Source organism: Urocitellus parryii, chromosome 9 (genome assembly GCF_045843805.1).
Source record: "Urocitellus parryii isolate mUroPar1 chromosome 9, mUroPar1.hap1, whole genome shotgun sequence".
Classification (NCBI taxonomy): Eukaryota; Metazoa; Chordata; class Mammalia; order Rodentia; family Sciuridae; genus Urocitellus; species Urocitellus parryii.
The window spans coordinates 123,649,058-123,662,092 of NC_135539.1; the positions used below are offsets into that span (position 1 = coordinate 123,649,058).

At 41.4% G+C, this 13,035-nt stretch overlaps 2 protein-coding genes across 7 annotated transcripts in view; one reads left to right on the forward strand and one right to left on the reverse strand.

Annotated features, from left to right (window-relative positions):
* Ro60 (Ro60, Y RNA binding protein) overlaps positions 1–12,294 on the reverse strand; it is a 35,539-nt gene extending 23,245 nt beyond the window's left edge. Inside the window, exon 1 of the mRNA XM_077802600.1 lies at positions 12,010–12,294. The gene's annotated coding sequence lies outside the window, so the exon portion shown is untranslated. The remainder of the gene's footprint in view (positions 1–12,009) is intronic.
* A 110-nt stretch (positions 12,295–12,404) lies between these two features.
* Uchl5 (ubiquitin C-terminal hydrolase L5) overlaps positions 12,405–13,035 on the forward strand; it is a 41,668-nt gene continuing 41,037 nt past the window's right edge. For 3 of the 6 annotated variants that reach the window (XM_026390703.2, XM_026390701.2, XM_026390702.2), the window contains exon 1: positions 12,406–12,583. In XM_026390703.2, the coding sequence (XP_026246488.1) occupies positions 12,508–12,583 (76 nt within the window). In that variant the 5' untranslated portion in view covers positions 12,406–12,507. Of the gene's footprint in view, positions 12,584–13,035 lie in introns of all 6 variants that reach the window. The other 3 variants (XM_026390699.2, XM_026390700.2, XR_003300947.2) reach the window with 2 other exon arrangements.

A 13,035-nucleotide genomic window follows, 5' to 3' on the forward strand; every position in this document is an offset into this window, starting at 1 on the left:
TTCCTCTTATGTCATAGACATATCCTTGGTATTTAAGCCATTTTAAAGTTTCATTATTTGTAATTGAGAGCATCCTAATTAACATTCCTCTAATTGTGCTTGCTTGTGGTTTATGTCATCTGTAATGACCTCCACTTCTCTCCTTACATCATTTCTACACTTGGGTCTTGGCCAAAATCTACAAAGTTACCAGAACTAACTTTCCTACAATTGCATCCCTTTTTATTCTTTAAGGGAACAACCATAATCATCCCTGGTTCATCAGTCTACCATTATTCATACTGTACTTCAGTAACTCTAGGTCCTTCATTCAGGTCCCTAAATCCATCCACAGGGTTTCTGCCCATGGCAAACAACACAGCCAACAAAAAATCTCAACGAGCACCTAATGTAAGACATGAATGTTTCTCTTCACAAAAAAGTAAAAAAAAAAAAAAAAAAAAAAAAAAAAAAAAAAAAAAAAAAGAATTCCTGCTTTCAGAGAAACCACATTCATTTGTGGAGGTATAAATATAAATGCTGTCTCAATAATTCAGGAAGATCTGTGCAGCAAATACAAACTGAAAAAGCTGAAAGGCATTCCAAATGGAGGTTTCCGAAATGCTGGTCTTTTTCTATAGATTCTAGAAAAGGAATTATCTAAATGTACTGGCATAGTTGTAAAGACACACTAACAGAAATGTAGTAGCTTAAAGAGAAACACATGGTAGAAGTTTTGTTTTGAAAAGGATACATGTTTATACATTGTGGTGAGGGCTAAGGAATGGAATCCTAATGAATATTAACAATTGGGAGCTTAGGAAAGAAGGGTCCTTTACTCAAGAGATCAAGTAGATAAAGGGCAGGAAAATACCATTGGGCTTAGTAAACAGAAATAACTAGAAAATCTAATGGCAGTACAGTGGTTATAAGAAATAGATTTATTATAATGAGATAGGAGGGTATTCAGTGAGGAACAGAATCCACAGAATAGACTACTCTAAAGGAAGCATAGGTATAAATGATGAAAGCATAGGTATAAAAGACTGAAATCTATCCTCAGAACACTTGGAATGGAACACCATTTGACTCAGCTATTCCCCTCCTCGGTCTATACCCAAAGGACTTAAAATCAGCATACTACAAAGGCATGTTTCTCTTTACTGCCCACATTCACATAGCAGCACAATTCACAATAGCTAAATGGTGGAACCAACCTAGATGCCCTTCAATAGATGAATGGATTAAAAAATGTGGCATACATGCACAATGGAATATTACTCAGCAATAAAAGAGAATAAAATCATGGCATTTACAGGTAAATGGATGGAGTTAGAGAAGATAATGCTAAGTGAAGTTAGCTAATCCCAAAAAATCAAATGCCAAATATTTTCTTTGAGGCTGATTCATAGTGGGATAGGGAGCAGGAGCATGGGAGGAATAGATGAACTCTAGCTAGATAGAGCAGAGGGGTTGGAGGGGAAGGGAGGGGGCATGGGATAATTAATGATTGTGGAATGTGATGATAATTACTATCCAAAGTACATGTATGAAGACACGAATTGGTGTGAATATACTATGTATACAACCAGAGATATGAAAAATTGTCCTCTCTCTATAATATGAATTGTAATGCATTCTGCTATCATATATAAATAAATCACATAAAAAAACAACATACTACAATGATACAGTCCCACCAATGTTTATAGCAGCTCAACTCATGATAACTAAACTATGGAACCAACCTAGGTACCCTTCAACAAATGAATGGATAAAGAAAATATGGCATATACACACAGTGGAATATTACTCAGCCTTAAAGAATGAAATAATGGCATTTGCTGATAAATGGATGGATATTATGCTAATCGAAATAAGCCAATTCCCAAAAACCAATGGCTGAATGTTTTCTCTGATATGAGGATGCTAATTCACAATTGGGGGCAGGTACTTGGGAAGAATAGAGGTACTCTGGGTTGGACAGAGGTGATTGAAGGGGGCATGGGAGTAGGAAGGATAGTAGAATGAATCAGACATTATGTGCCTATTTGATTATACAACTGGTATGATTCTACTTCATGTATAACCAGAAAAATGAGAAGTTATACTCCATTTATGTCAAAATGCATTCTATGGTCATGTACAACTAATTAGAACAAAAAATTTAAAAAAGGACTGGAATCTAGAGGAAAACCTTAAAAATTTTTTTTAGTTGTAGATGGACACAATATTTTTATTTTTATGTGGTGCTGAGGATCAAACTCAGTGCCTCACATGTGCAAGGCAAGAGCTCTACCACTAAGCTACAGCCCCATCCCAGAAAAATCTTTTTTTTTAATCTTCAATGGGAGGGAACTGAGGTTAAGACTGAAAGAGTCAATTGGAAAGTTGAAAATACAGTAAAGAAAGGGTATTATGGAAAGAGTGATATTCCCGAAAGCAGACATATGACTTTAGAACATCGAACTGGCCTACTCATGGCGAGAGATAGCTGTGAAGATTACACATAAAGTGATTTGAGACAGATGGAGGTATAAAGAAATAAGAGGAAGTTCCCATCTGACAGAATATGTAGAATTCTATGGGAAGCCACCCATGAATTACTTGAGGGTCTTTACCCCGGGTATAGCAGCCAGGGAGGTTTAGGTTTGGCATTGTGAACTATTTGTGGCTCCTCCCACTCAATAAATTGCCCAATGCACATGACCTTTATCTCTGCTCTACTAGGAACATCCCTCACAGAAGCTCCAGACATGGGTGGAATCCCTTGGGAACTGAACAGGCCACCTTCTTTTGGCAAAGAATATTCCATGGAAAACCTTTGATGTTCCCGATATAAATAAAGCAAGCCCGGGCTCCATTTTGCTCTTTTTAGTGTGGAAGCCCGTCCTGCTCCTGCTTTTTAAAAAATATTTCCTATGTCCTGTAGTTTTTTCCTTGTTCTACTTTTCTTAGCCTTTATTCTGCTGTCAGCGCATGCCACCGAGAGGAACCCCATTTCCACAGACCACATGAGATGTGGGTGGAAGAGTTCCAAATGGTATGTGGGGCAGTTTGGTGTCTAGGGGAGCAATGAAAGACTGGGTCTGCGATGGGAACATATGATGTGGGAACAAGTGCATGAGAGATGGAGCTCTTTAGATTTTTAATGTGACTAAGGGGGCAGTTTTATTGAGTCATGTTCAAAACACCAGGGTCAATATTCCAAATAAAACTGGTACAAATATACTTATGTCAATGAAGGTTAGGTCTCAGGTATTATATGAGCATATCAGTCATTAGGGACTGATTTAAAGTACTGATTAAGGTTGAAACTCCTGGTGTAGTTGATGTTTCTTTTTATTCTCACCCCCTTTTAAATTTGCCTTTCAATCCAAAAAACTTTAAGAAGACTAACTGCCTTCTCAAACACTAATAACTTAATTGACAATTCCAGTAGAAAAAAAATTATCTTGTTTTGATCTTTACAATGCATTTGTTAATACTGATCTCTGATACACACACATATATATACACACGTATATATGTATACATACACACACACACACACACACACACACACACATATTTTGGTACTGGGAATTGAACTCAGGGATACTCAACTTCTGAGCCACATCCCCAGCCCTATTTTGTAGACAGGGTCTCACTGAGTTGCTACGCGCCTTGCTGTTGCTGAGGCTGGCTTTGAACCTGGGATCCTCCTGACTCACCCTGGGATTACAGATGTGCACTACCACTCCTGGTTTTTTTTTTTTTTTAAAGAGAGAGTGAGAGAGGAGAGTGAGAGAGGAGAGAGAGAGAGAGAGAGAGAGAGAGAGAGAGAGAGAGAGAGAGAGAATTTTTAATATTTATTTCTTAGTTCTCGGCGGACACAACATCTTTGTTGGTATGTGGTGCTGAGGATCGAACCCGGGCCGCACGCATGCCAGGCGAGCGCGCTACCGCTTGAGCCACATCCCCAGCCCCACTCCTGGTTTTTAAACATATTTAATATTAGGTATTCAGGTGATGTCAGATCAGGCTGGGCAGGCAGCAACCAAAGGAGGCAGATTTAAAAGGGCCGCTGAACAGGCTTTATTGAGATATCACTCCCGGGCGGAACTCGATCTGACCCACAGAGGGGACAGGGGACAGGGGAAGGGTCTGAGGAGAAACCGCGTGGAAGCTCGACCGGACTGGACTTTTATGGGGCTTACAGCAGGAAGGGAAGGGCTTGGGACAGGAAAAGGTGTCTCTAGGGTCCCTTGCCCCCTTGGAGTTGGTCAGGGGAGTTGGCTGAACTCCAGGATTGGCCAGGGGGTCCTGCTGATTGACAGGCGTTAGTCAGGAGACCTGGCTGATTGACAGGCGTTTCCTTCGGCATCTGATTGATGTTCAAAGCAGCTCCGGCTGCTTTGTTCTAAGTTGCCACTAAGTTGCCACTTAGTCGCCACCAAGTTGCTGCCACCGACCTAACACGTATCATTTGTAGAACAAGTAGCAAAATAAACATTTAAGTAAAAAAAAGGATGTCTAGAAAAAAGGTAATCTCTAAAATATAACCCTTATAATCACTACTATAAATTTAAATAAAAATTATGGGAGGCCATCGTCTTGTTCTGAGCACCTATACTAGGTTTTAATAGATCAGACCAAAACAAAACGGAGTCATTCATGCTAAATACCACATAGTCAAACTTAAAATTTAAAAAAATTTAAAGAAGCCGACAGATGATAGATCTCAAAACAGACAAAATTTTCCTGAAAACAGGAGATTCTAGTTCATCTGAATCAGCAAGGTAGTATCTCTTTAACCCTTACAAAAAAGCAATCTGAAGTAACCTGACGTTTACATATGACATGTCCCCCCAAGGCTAATATATCAAAAATGTAAGAATATTTAGAGGTGAAATGATTCATTTATGAAAGTCTTAACCTAATCAACACATTAATTCCCTAATAGGAATTAACTGGGTGGTAACTCTAGGCAGGTGGGTGTGGCCAGAGGACATCGGTCACTGGGAGCATGCCTTTAGGGTATATATTTTGTTCTGGTAAGCAGAGGTCTCTCTGCTTGCTGTGTAACCTTCTGAGCTGCTTTTCTCCACCACATCCTTCTGCCATGATGTTCTACCTCATTCCAGGCCCAGAGGTAATGAGTTGGCTGTCTACGGACTGAGACCTCTGAAACTGTGAGGGCCAAATAAATTTTTCTTTCCACAAATGTTCCTGTCAGATCTTGGTCACAGCAGGGAAAAACAACCAGGTGCAGTGGTGAACAGCTGCAATGCCAGCAACTCAGGAGCCTCAGGCAGGAGGACCACAAATTCAAAACCAGCCTTAGCAACTTAATGAGTCTCTGTCTCAAAAAAGGACTGGGGATGTGACTCAGTGGTGTTAAGTACCTCTGGGTTCAATCCCTGGTACCAAAAGAACCCCTCCCCCAAACAAACAAACAAACAAACAAACAAGAAAAAGCCTCTTCACTATTGTGTTAATGCCTAGTGAGACCAATCTATTTTGTAGAATAAGGTGTTGTCCAATTCTAGAATTAGTCCATTTTATGCTTTGAACATAGACTTTGCTGTCTGCCAGTGCAATTTATTTTAAAACAGACAAGTTTCTTTCTCTTCCTCTCCCCTTTCCTAATCACAGGGGAAATAGGATCACCTTTCTTCCCCATCTTAGTCAGAGAACTAAACAACTCAGACTTCAAGGATGGCACCAGAAGATCTCAGCAACAACCATCTCCCAAATTAACAAGTGAATTACAACTCCTGACAAGAGATCACAGGAAATGTAGCCTTTGAATCACCTCTTTAACACCCTCCCCCTCCCCAGGATGGGCAGAATTACAGCCTCTGGGACTGGAGTCCTCCATTTCTCCTTTGCTAGCAAAGCAATAAAACTTTATTTTCTCTTTTCTCAAAACCGTGTCCTTGTTACTGGACTGGGGACAAGGACTGAGCTTTCAGTAACAATTAGGATCCCTAAATTTGTTGTAATTTTGTCTTTGGACATAAGAAAGTTAGTTCTTATTCACAGCTTTATCAATAGACTCTTCCTTTTCTATATTACACCGACAACCACAAAAACAAATCTTTTCAACATTTCTTCAGCAGAAACTGCTTAGCTTTCTATATGCTCCTGTGACCATAGTTTCCAGGATGCACCATAGAACAATGGAACAGATCATTAACAACCAGGGCACCTTATTCTCTACTTGCTTATGTAAACTTACCAGGGTCAAATTTTTAAAGTGAAGATGGAAAAAAGTGTGGCAGCATGTCTCAAGCTACTCTCCTTGTCAGTGATTACTAATAGCCAAATTAACTTTAAAATTGGCCAGGTAATGTTAAGGATGGCCTTAGGCCTGAGCCTAAGCAACTCCATTTTAAAATTCCAGTTTGAAACCTGCAGTCTCACCAGGCATGCCTAAAGAAGCCCTCCAGGAAGGCCCTCAGGAACAAACAAGTCACTTCTCCCCACCCTGACAAACTCATAGAGTAAAGTCTCTGGCATGTAGTCCTCGCCCCATAACGGGGAAAGGCAAAAATATCAGGGTGAAGATCACCAGACCATATACTTTAACCCCAGGGTAAATGACCTCACTGAGAGACCTGCGGCAACTGATAGGGATTAAAAGGGTGGTCAAAGCTTCAAAATTTAGTATAAATGAAGGAGCAAACGAATAGACATTCAGCCAGCCAACACTGATGCTCTCACGCTGGAGAACCTATTGAGGATCTAGATTGACACCCCCAACCCTTCTCATCAGCTTGATCCTCTGCCAGTCTCAAACTCTACAGCAGCCTCTTAACTCTGGTGAGAAAAGGACTTCTCCTCAGCCAGCAGTCAGCTCCACCCCAGAAGCCTGCCTTGGTTCCTGATCTGATCACCACAGTCTGAATGAGTGTGCATCTGCTGGACTTAAAGCCAAAAGGCTTGAGACTTTTGATCTGAGACTTAGCATGCAGAGGGAATGTCTATCATGAGCCTGTCGTGATTAAGTGTGCCTGCAGTGCTTAGAATTAACCTAGAATTGTTTGCTGTGAACTGATTATGTCTATTGCAGTGCCTAGCATTAAGGATTGTAATTTTCTTGATTAAGAACCTACAGAGGGCTGGGGATATCGCTCAGATGGTAGAGTGCTTGTCTTGCATGCACAAGGCCCTGGGTTCAATCCCCAGCACCACAAACAAACAAGAACCTACAGAGTGAAAATGTATTGAGTGATTTGAGTGAATAAAGCATTGACAAAGGCAGAAGTGTCTGGAAATTCTTTATCTCTCCCTCTCCACTGGGTTAAGTTGCACCTTTTGCCATGGGACAGTAATATGACACTGTGGTATAATAAAGAACATCTGGTCTTTGTACTTGGTTCCTGGTAGGCTCTTAAAAACCCCTGGAATTTCCTGAGTGTAGGAGTCTTTGTTATACTAACAAAGTGACTCACTGTGGGCTCTAAAGTTGTACCCTTTATAATAAAACTGCACTCCTAAGTCTATCACTGTTGAGTAAATTACATGAGTCATTCTAATGAATTAATCTTGAAAGTTTTGTGGAAACCTTGAATTTGTAGTTGGCAGGGTAAAAGTGTGGGTAGCTGGGGAATCCACCTGCAACTGGTATCTCAATCAAGGGAAGTTTTAAGGACTTTGCCTTTTTACTTGTGGAATGTGATACTACTTCCAGGTAGTTAGTATCAGAATTGAACTGAACTGCAGAACAAGGTGTCAAGAGAATTGATATTAGAATACAGAACCAAAGGCACAAGTGACAAAAGAAAAAACCAAACTGGACTTTATCAAAATTTAAAACTCACGTTTCAAGGGACACTACAAAGAAAACAATACAATAACCCATGGAACAGAGAAAGTATTTGCTAATCATAGGTATATATAAAATATATAAATAACACAATTGTAACTCAATTAAACAGGCAAAGGTTTTGGACAGTTATTTCTCCAAAGATATGCAAATGGTCAAAAGAATCTGAACATATAATTCTCCAAATATATCCAATGAACAAAGATATATGATGAAGATCATCAATCATCAGTATACGTAAATCAAAACCACAATGATAAGCTGATGCGTATAATCCCAGCCACCAGCCTCAGCAAAAGCAAAGCGCTAGGCAACTCAATGAGACCCTATCTCTATATAAAATACAAAATAGGGCTGGGGATGTGTATAGCTCAGTGGTTGAATGCCCTGGTTCAATCCCTGGTAACCCCCACCTCCATTAAAAAACAAACAAACAAACCAAAAACCCACAGTTATAGGCTGGGGGTATAGCTCATGTAAAGCACTTATCTAGCATTAGTAAGGCCCTGGGACTGATCCTCAGCACTGCAAAGCAAAACAAAACCACAACGAGGTACCACTTCACATCCACTAGGATGGCTATCCTCAAAAGGACAATATTTTAAGTGTTGGTAAAAATTTAGAAATTGAAACCCTCTTATGCCACTGCCACTAGTTGGAATATAAATCATGCAGGCACTTTTTTAATTTATTTTTTTTTATTTTAAAGTCTGGTAACTAAAAAAAAAAGTCTGGTAGTTCCTCAAAAGTTTATATATGGTTTCCATATGACCAAGAGATTCAAGAGAAATGAAAATGTGTGTCCCTATAAAAACCTGTAGACAAATGTTCTTATCAACATCATGTAATAGACAAAACCCAGAAACCAAATCATGATCAACTGAGAAAAGATTAAAAACAGTGGTATATCCATCCATACAATGGACTATTATTTTGCAATTAAAGGGATTCAGTACTGATACATGCTAAATCTTGAACAAAGCTTGAAAACATGTTACTTGAATAAAGCCAGTCACAAAAGGCTATGTGTTCCATTTATATGAGATTGAAAAAGCAAATTCATACATTAAAAAAACACAACATTAATAGTTACCAGAAGCTAGGGGCAGGGAAAACTGGGGGAGTGACTGCTAACGGAGGAATTTCTATTGAGGTGTAGGAAATGTTTTGAAATAAGATATTGGTGATGGTTGCATAATTCTGTGAATATATTAAAAACCATCACTGCACTGGATACTTTAAAATAATGTACTTCATGATTTGGGGATTATATCCTAAACCTTTTTATTAGGAAAATAGAAATTAAAAATTGGCTAGGTGAAATGTATGGCAAAGTTATCAAACTATCAAAGTGGAAAGCAGCAGAAAAATCATTATGCAAAAGTGATATTTAGCCTTATACTTCTTATATTTGACTTTAGAAAGCAATATGAGATACATACAGACATACATAGCAATATAATTTTTTCTTTTTTATGCTATCATCATCTCTTTCACAAAAGGATTACGCTCCATTGCCAGTGGTTTGGAATGCAGTAGATCAGGGAGTGAGGTCAGAGACTAGTCAGGAGTTAATCTACTTCTGAGGTGTTGTAAATCCAAATTAACAGCAGAAATATAGTTATTCTTTGGTCTGTCCTAATCTCTTATACCCACCACTCTGAAGGATCTAAAACAGCTGAATTCATTAAACCTCTAAAAAATTAAAATCTTGGGGAGAAGTTAAATCACAATTCTATTAAAAGTATGACCACATTTTAAATCAATTACGAATGTCTTATATTCTGGCTATTTCTGTCTTGATTTAATTTAGAATGCAGAATAAATGCTAGTAGAACACACTATGTAATAGCATTTCCTTCCGCTTCATTCATTAGAAATACAATACACATAGTCTTTTACCAGTAACTAATTAAAAATCACAATTTTTTCTTGAGTTTAATAGTCAAATATCTTTCTCTCTCTTTTTTTTTTTGGTACTGGGGAGTAAATCCAGGGGTGCTTAACTCTTGAACCACAACTCCAGCCCTTTTTTGTATTTTATTTAGAGACAAGGTCTCACTGAGTTACTTAAAGCCTTGTTAAATTGCTGAGGCTGGCTTTGACCTTGCGATTGGATCCTCCTGCTTCAGCCTCCTGAGCCACTGGAGGTGAATGTCTTTTAATCTGTTACTTAAAAATGTTAACTTTCACACCAAGAATTCAAACAAATTTACAGTTTATTCCTTTTATTTTTTATTTATTTATTTATTTTTATTCCTTTTAAAATGTAGTTAAGACTGACATTTGTAATTGTAATCATTGAAAAATAAAACATGTATATAAATACACACACATACACTATGAAAACTAGGGCCCCATATTCAAATGCCTCTACCATACAGACAGGAAACAGAAATAAGTGGATCAAATCAAAGGGAATGCAATAGGAACTGGTAAGGAATTGCAGCAAATGTGTCATCATTGTAGTCTAAACAAAGATGTCAACTGGTTGCCAGATCTCATTTTTCTCCAGATTTAGAAATACGGCTTTTTATGTGAACTCTCAGTATTAAATGTCAACACAACTGAAGAAATCATTAATAGGTATGGTTCATAAGGAAATAAGGCTAGACTTATGAGACTCAAAATTTTCCAAATAAATATCTTAAGTGCAGATTTTGAGTACACTAACCTGTGGGTAGTGTCTAGGGAGCAAATTCCAGCTTCAAAAAAGTATTTGTCAATAATACATCATACAGCTGGGTGATGTGGCAAACGCCTGTAATCTTCAGCGGCTCTGGAAGCTGAGGCAGGAGGACCGTGAGTTCAAAGCCAGCCTCAGCAATGGCAAAGCACTAAGCAACTCATTGAGACCCTGTCTCTAAATAAAATACAAATAGGGCTGGATGCGGGCGCACACACACACACACACAAAAAAACCCCAAACAAACAAACAAACAAACAAATCATAGACTTTGGCTTCTGCTCCACAATATACTCACGCTTGTTTTACAAAAGCTGTTCTTTCTTTCTGTAAAATTTACCATGTGTTTTGCAGCTTCACACAAAATCTGTAGCACAATCCTCCCTAACTCAAGGGTTAGAGAAGGAAGGAGTCAAGAGTTCTATCCACTAAAGCACCCTCCCCTCCAAGCCAAAGGCCTGTCTTGGAAAATGCTTTTAAGGAATGAAGCACACACATATTCAAGACTTTAATACTACAGTACCCTGTAAGAACCTGATGAATGAGGGTGATTCAGTTAAAGTAGCCATTTTTTGTTCCATTCTTCTTCTAGTTTTAGAATCATCCCAAATGTTTTAGATTAATATGCTATATGTTTTAAAACATAATTTTCCTTAGAGGCAGCACATCCCCTTGCACCAGTCTATCATCCCCATGAGCTTTAGAAGAGATGTCTCTCCTCTCCCCCGTTATTTGTTAGTCGGAGGTTCTAATATCAGAAATATTCAAAGTCAAATTGGTAGGTAACAGGTTTTATTTAAAGCCAGCTTTGAAAGAAGACACGAGAAAATTGTTTTAAAAGTTCTATCTTCCCAGTCCCTGAAGGTGAGCAGAACTTTTGGAGAGAGGCAGGGAAGAAGAGAGTGCAAAATAAGACAAAAGGCAGGAAACGTACATATGCAAATTTAGTTAGCGTGTGTTAGACCCGAGGAGGGGGCAATTTTTGCTCTCAGCTTCTTCGGCGCCGGCAAAAAAGGGTTGGGGTTTCAGTCCTTCAGTTTCCTTTCTGAGCATGAGAAAGTTTGGTCTTAATTCATAGAGGGACCCCCCCCCTCCAAAAAATTCAGTGTTTCATTTTCTCTAAGATAAATTCGCCTTCTGTCTTCCTACAAAGCACCTTCTTCCAAAACCCAGAATCCAAGACAACGCCTCTGCGCGCAGAAGCCGCGGGAGGAGGAGAAAGAGGAGGAGTGAAGCCGGACCTCTAGACGCCGGCCTGTGGGAGCTATGCATGTACAGACTCGAGCAATCCCGGATTCGGAAAGGACCCGCCCTTCGGAGCGTCCAGGCCGAGCCCAAAGAGAACGCTCCAGAGCGATGCTGGTTCGCTACCCAGAGTGTGAAGCAGGGAGGAAGAGAACGATGGTTGGCGAAGTGTCTGCCCCGGCCTCTGCAGCTGGGATGGAGGACCGGTCAGACCCTGCGCGTCCCGGGGTTGCTCAGACCGCACAAAGGGCCTTCAGCTGCCAGCCCCCGCCCGCAATTTCCTTACCTGTGCCTGGCGGCCGACCCTCGGGACCCACAGGGCCGCCAGAAGAAGCCCTGCGTAGCACTGAGAAAAAACCAAAAGCAGCAGAAGGACTGGCAGCACAGCCCGACAAACACCACCAGGACTTCTACGTTCGGTTCTCCGGAGCGAGCCCCGCCCCTCTTCTCCTGCACCGCCCTCCCTCCAGACGGCGAGGATCCCGGATGTTACCTCCTCCGGCGCTCTGAATCTCCGCCCTTTCTCCTCAGGTCCCCGCCCCTTTCGAACGTGCTGCTGGTTCCCGCGAGGCCTAGAGTTTCGGTGTCTCCTGGGTGGCTAGAGCGTCTTCCTGCGCTGGGTCGCGCTGCAGGTGACGGCGCCAGGAGGCTGTCGGGAAGTAGGCGGGGTGACGTGTGGTTGACGAGCTCGGCGGCGGGTTTGCTGAGATCTGTGGCCGGCGGCAGCTGGTGCGGGGGGCTGCCGAGAACGCGAGGTGGAGCGGGGCGGTGTGTGGCCGGGGCCATGACGGGCAATGCCGGGGAGTGGTGCCTGATGGAAAGCGACCCCGGTGTCTTCACCGAGCTCATTAAAGGATTCGGTGAGAACCAAAGGGACCGTCCTGGGCCGGGGGGTCACGGGAGGAGGCCCAAGCTGGGCATGGAGTGGACACCTGCGGCCACCGCCGCCCGGCTTCTGAACAGAAATGACTTCAGGAACCTGGAGTCTGGGAGGGGGAATTTAGGGCTTATGCTGCGTCGTCCTTCAGGGGCAGTCGCGTTTCCACAGTCATCTTGAGAGCCACACCACGAGGGCAAGGATCGTGCCTATGTTGTGCACTGCTGTATGCTCAGGAATCGGTAGGGCCTTCCCGCCCCAATTCTTTATGCACCTGTCCTTCTCTTTCCACTGTTTTCTCTGCGGAGCCTCCCTGTTCCAGGGCAGTGTGGTCAGGTGCATCACTTAGGCCATCAGCCCTATCGAAGAAGCCAGTCCAGGGTGTGTCTTCAGGGTGGTGTCCGAGGCCCAAGCCGCTCAACTCGAGATTCTAGT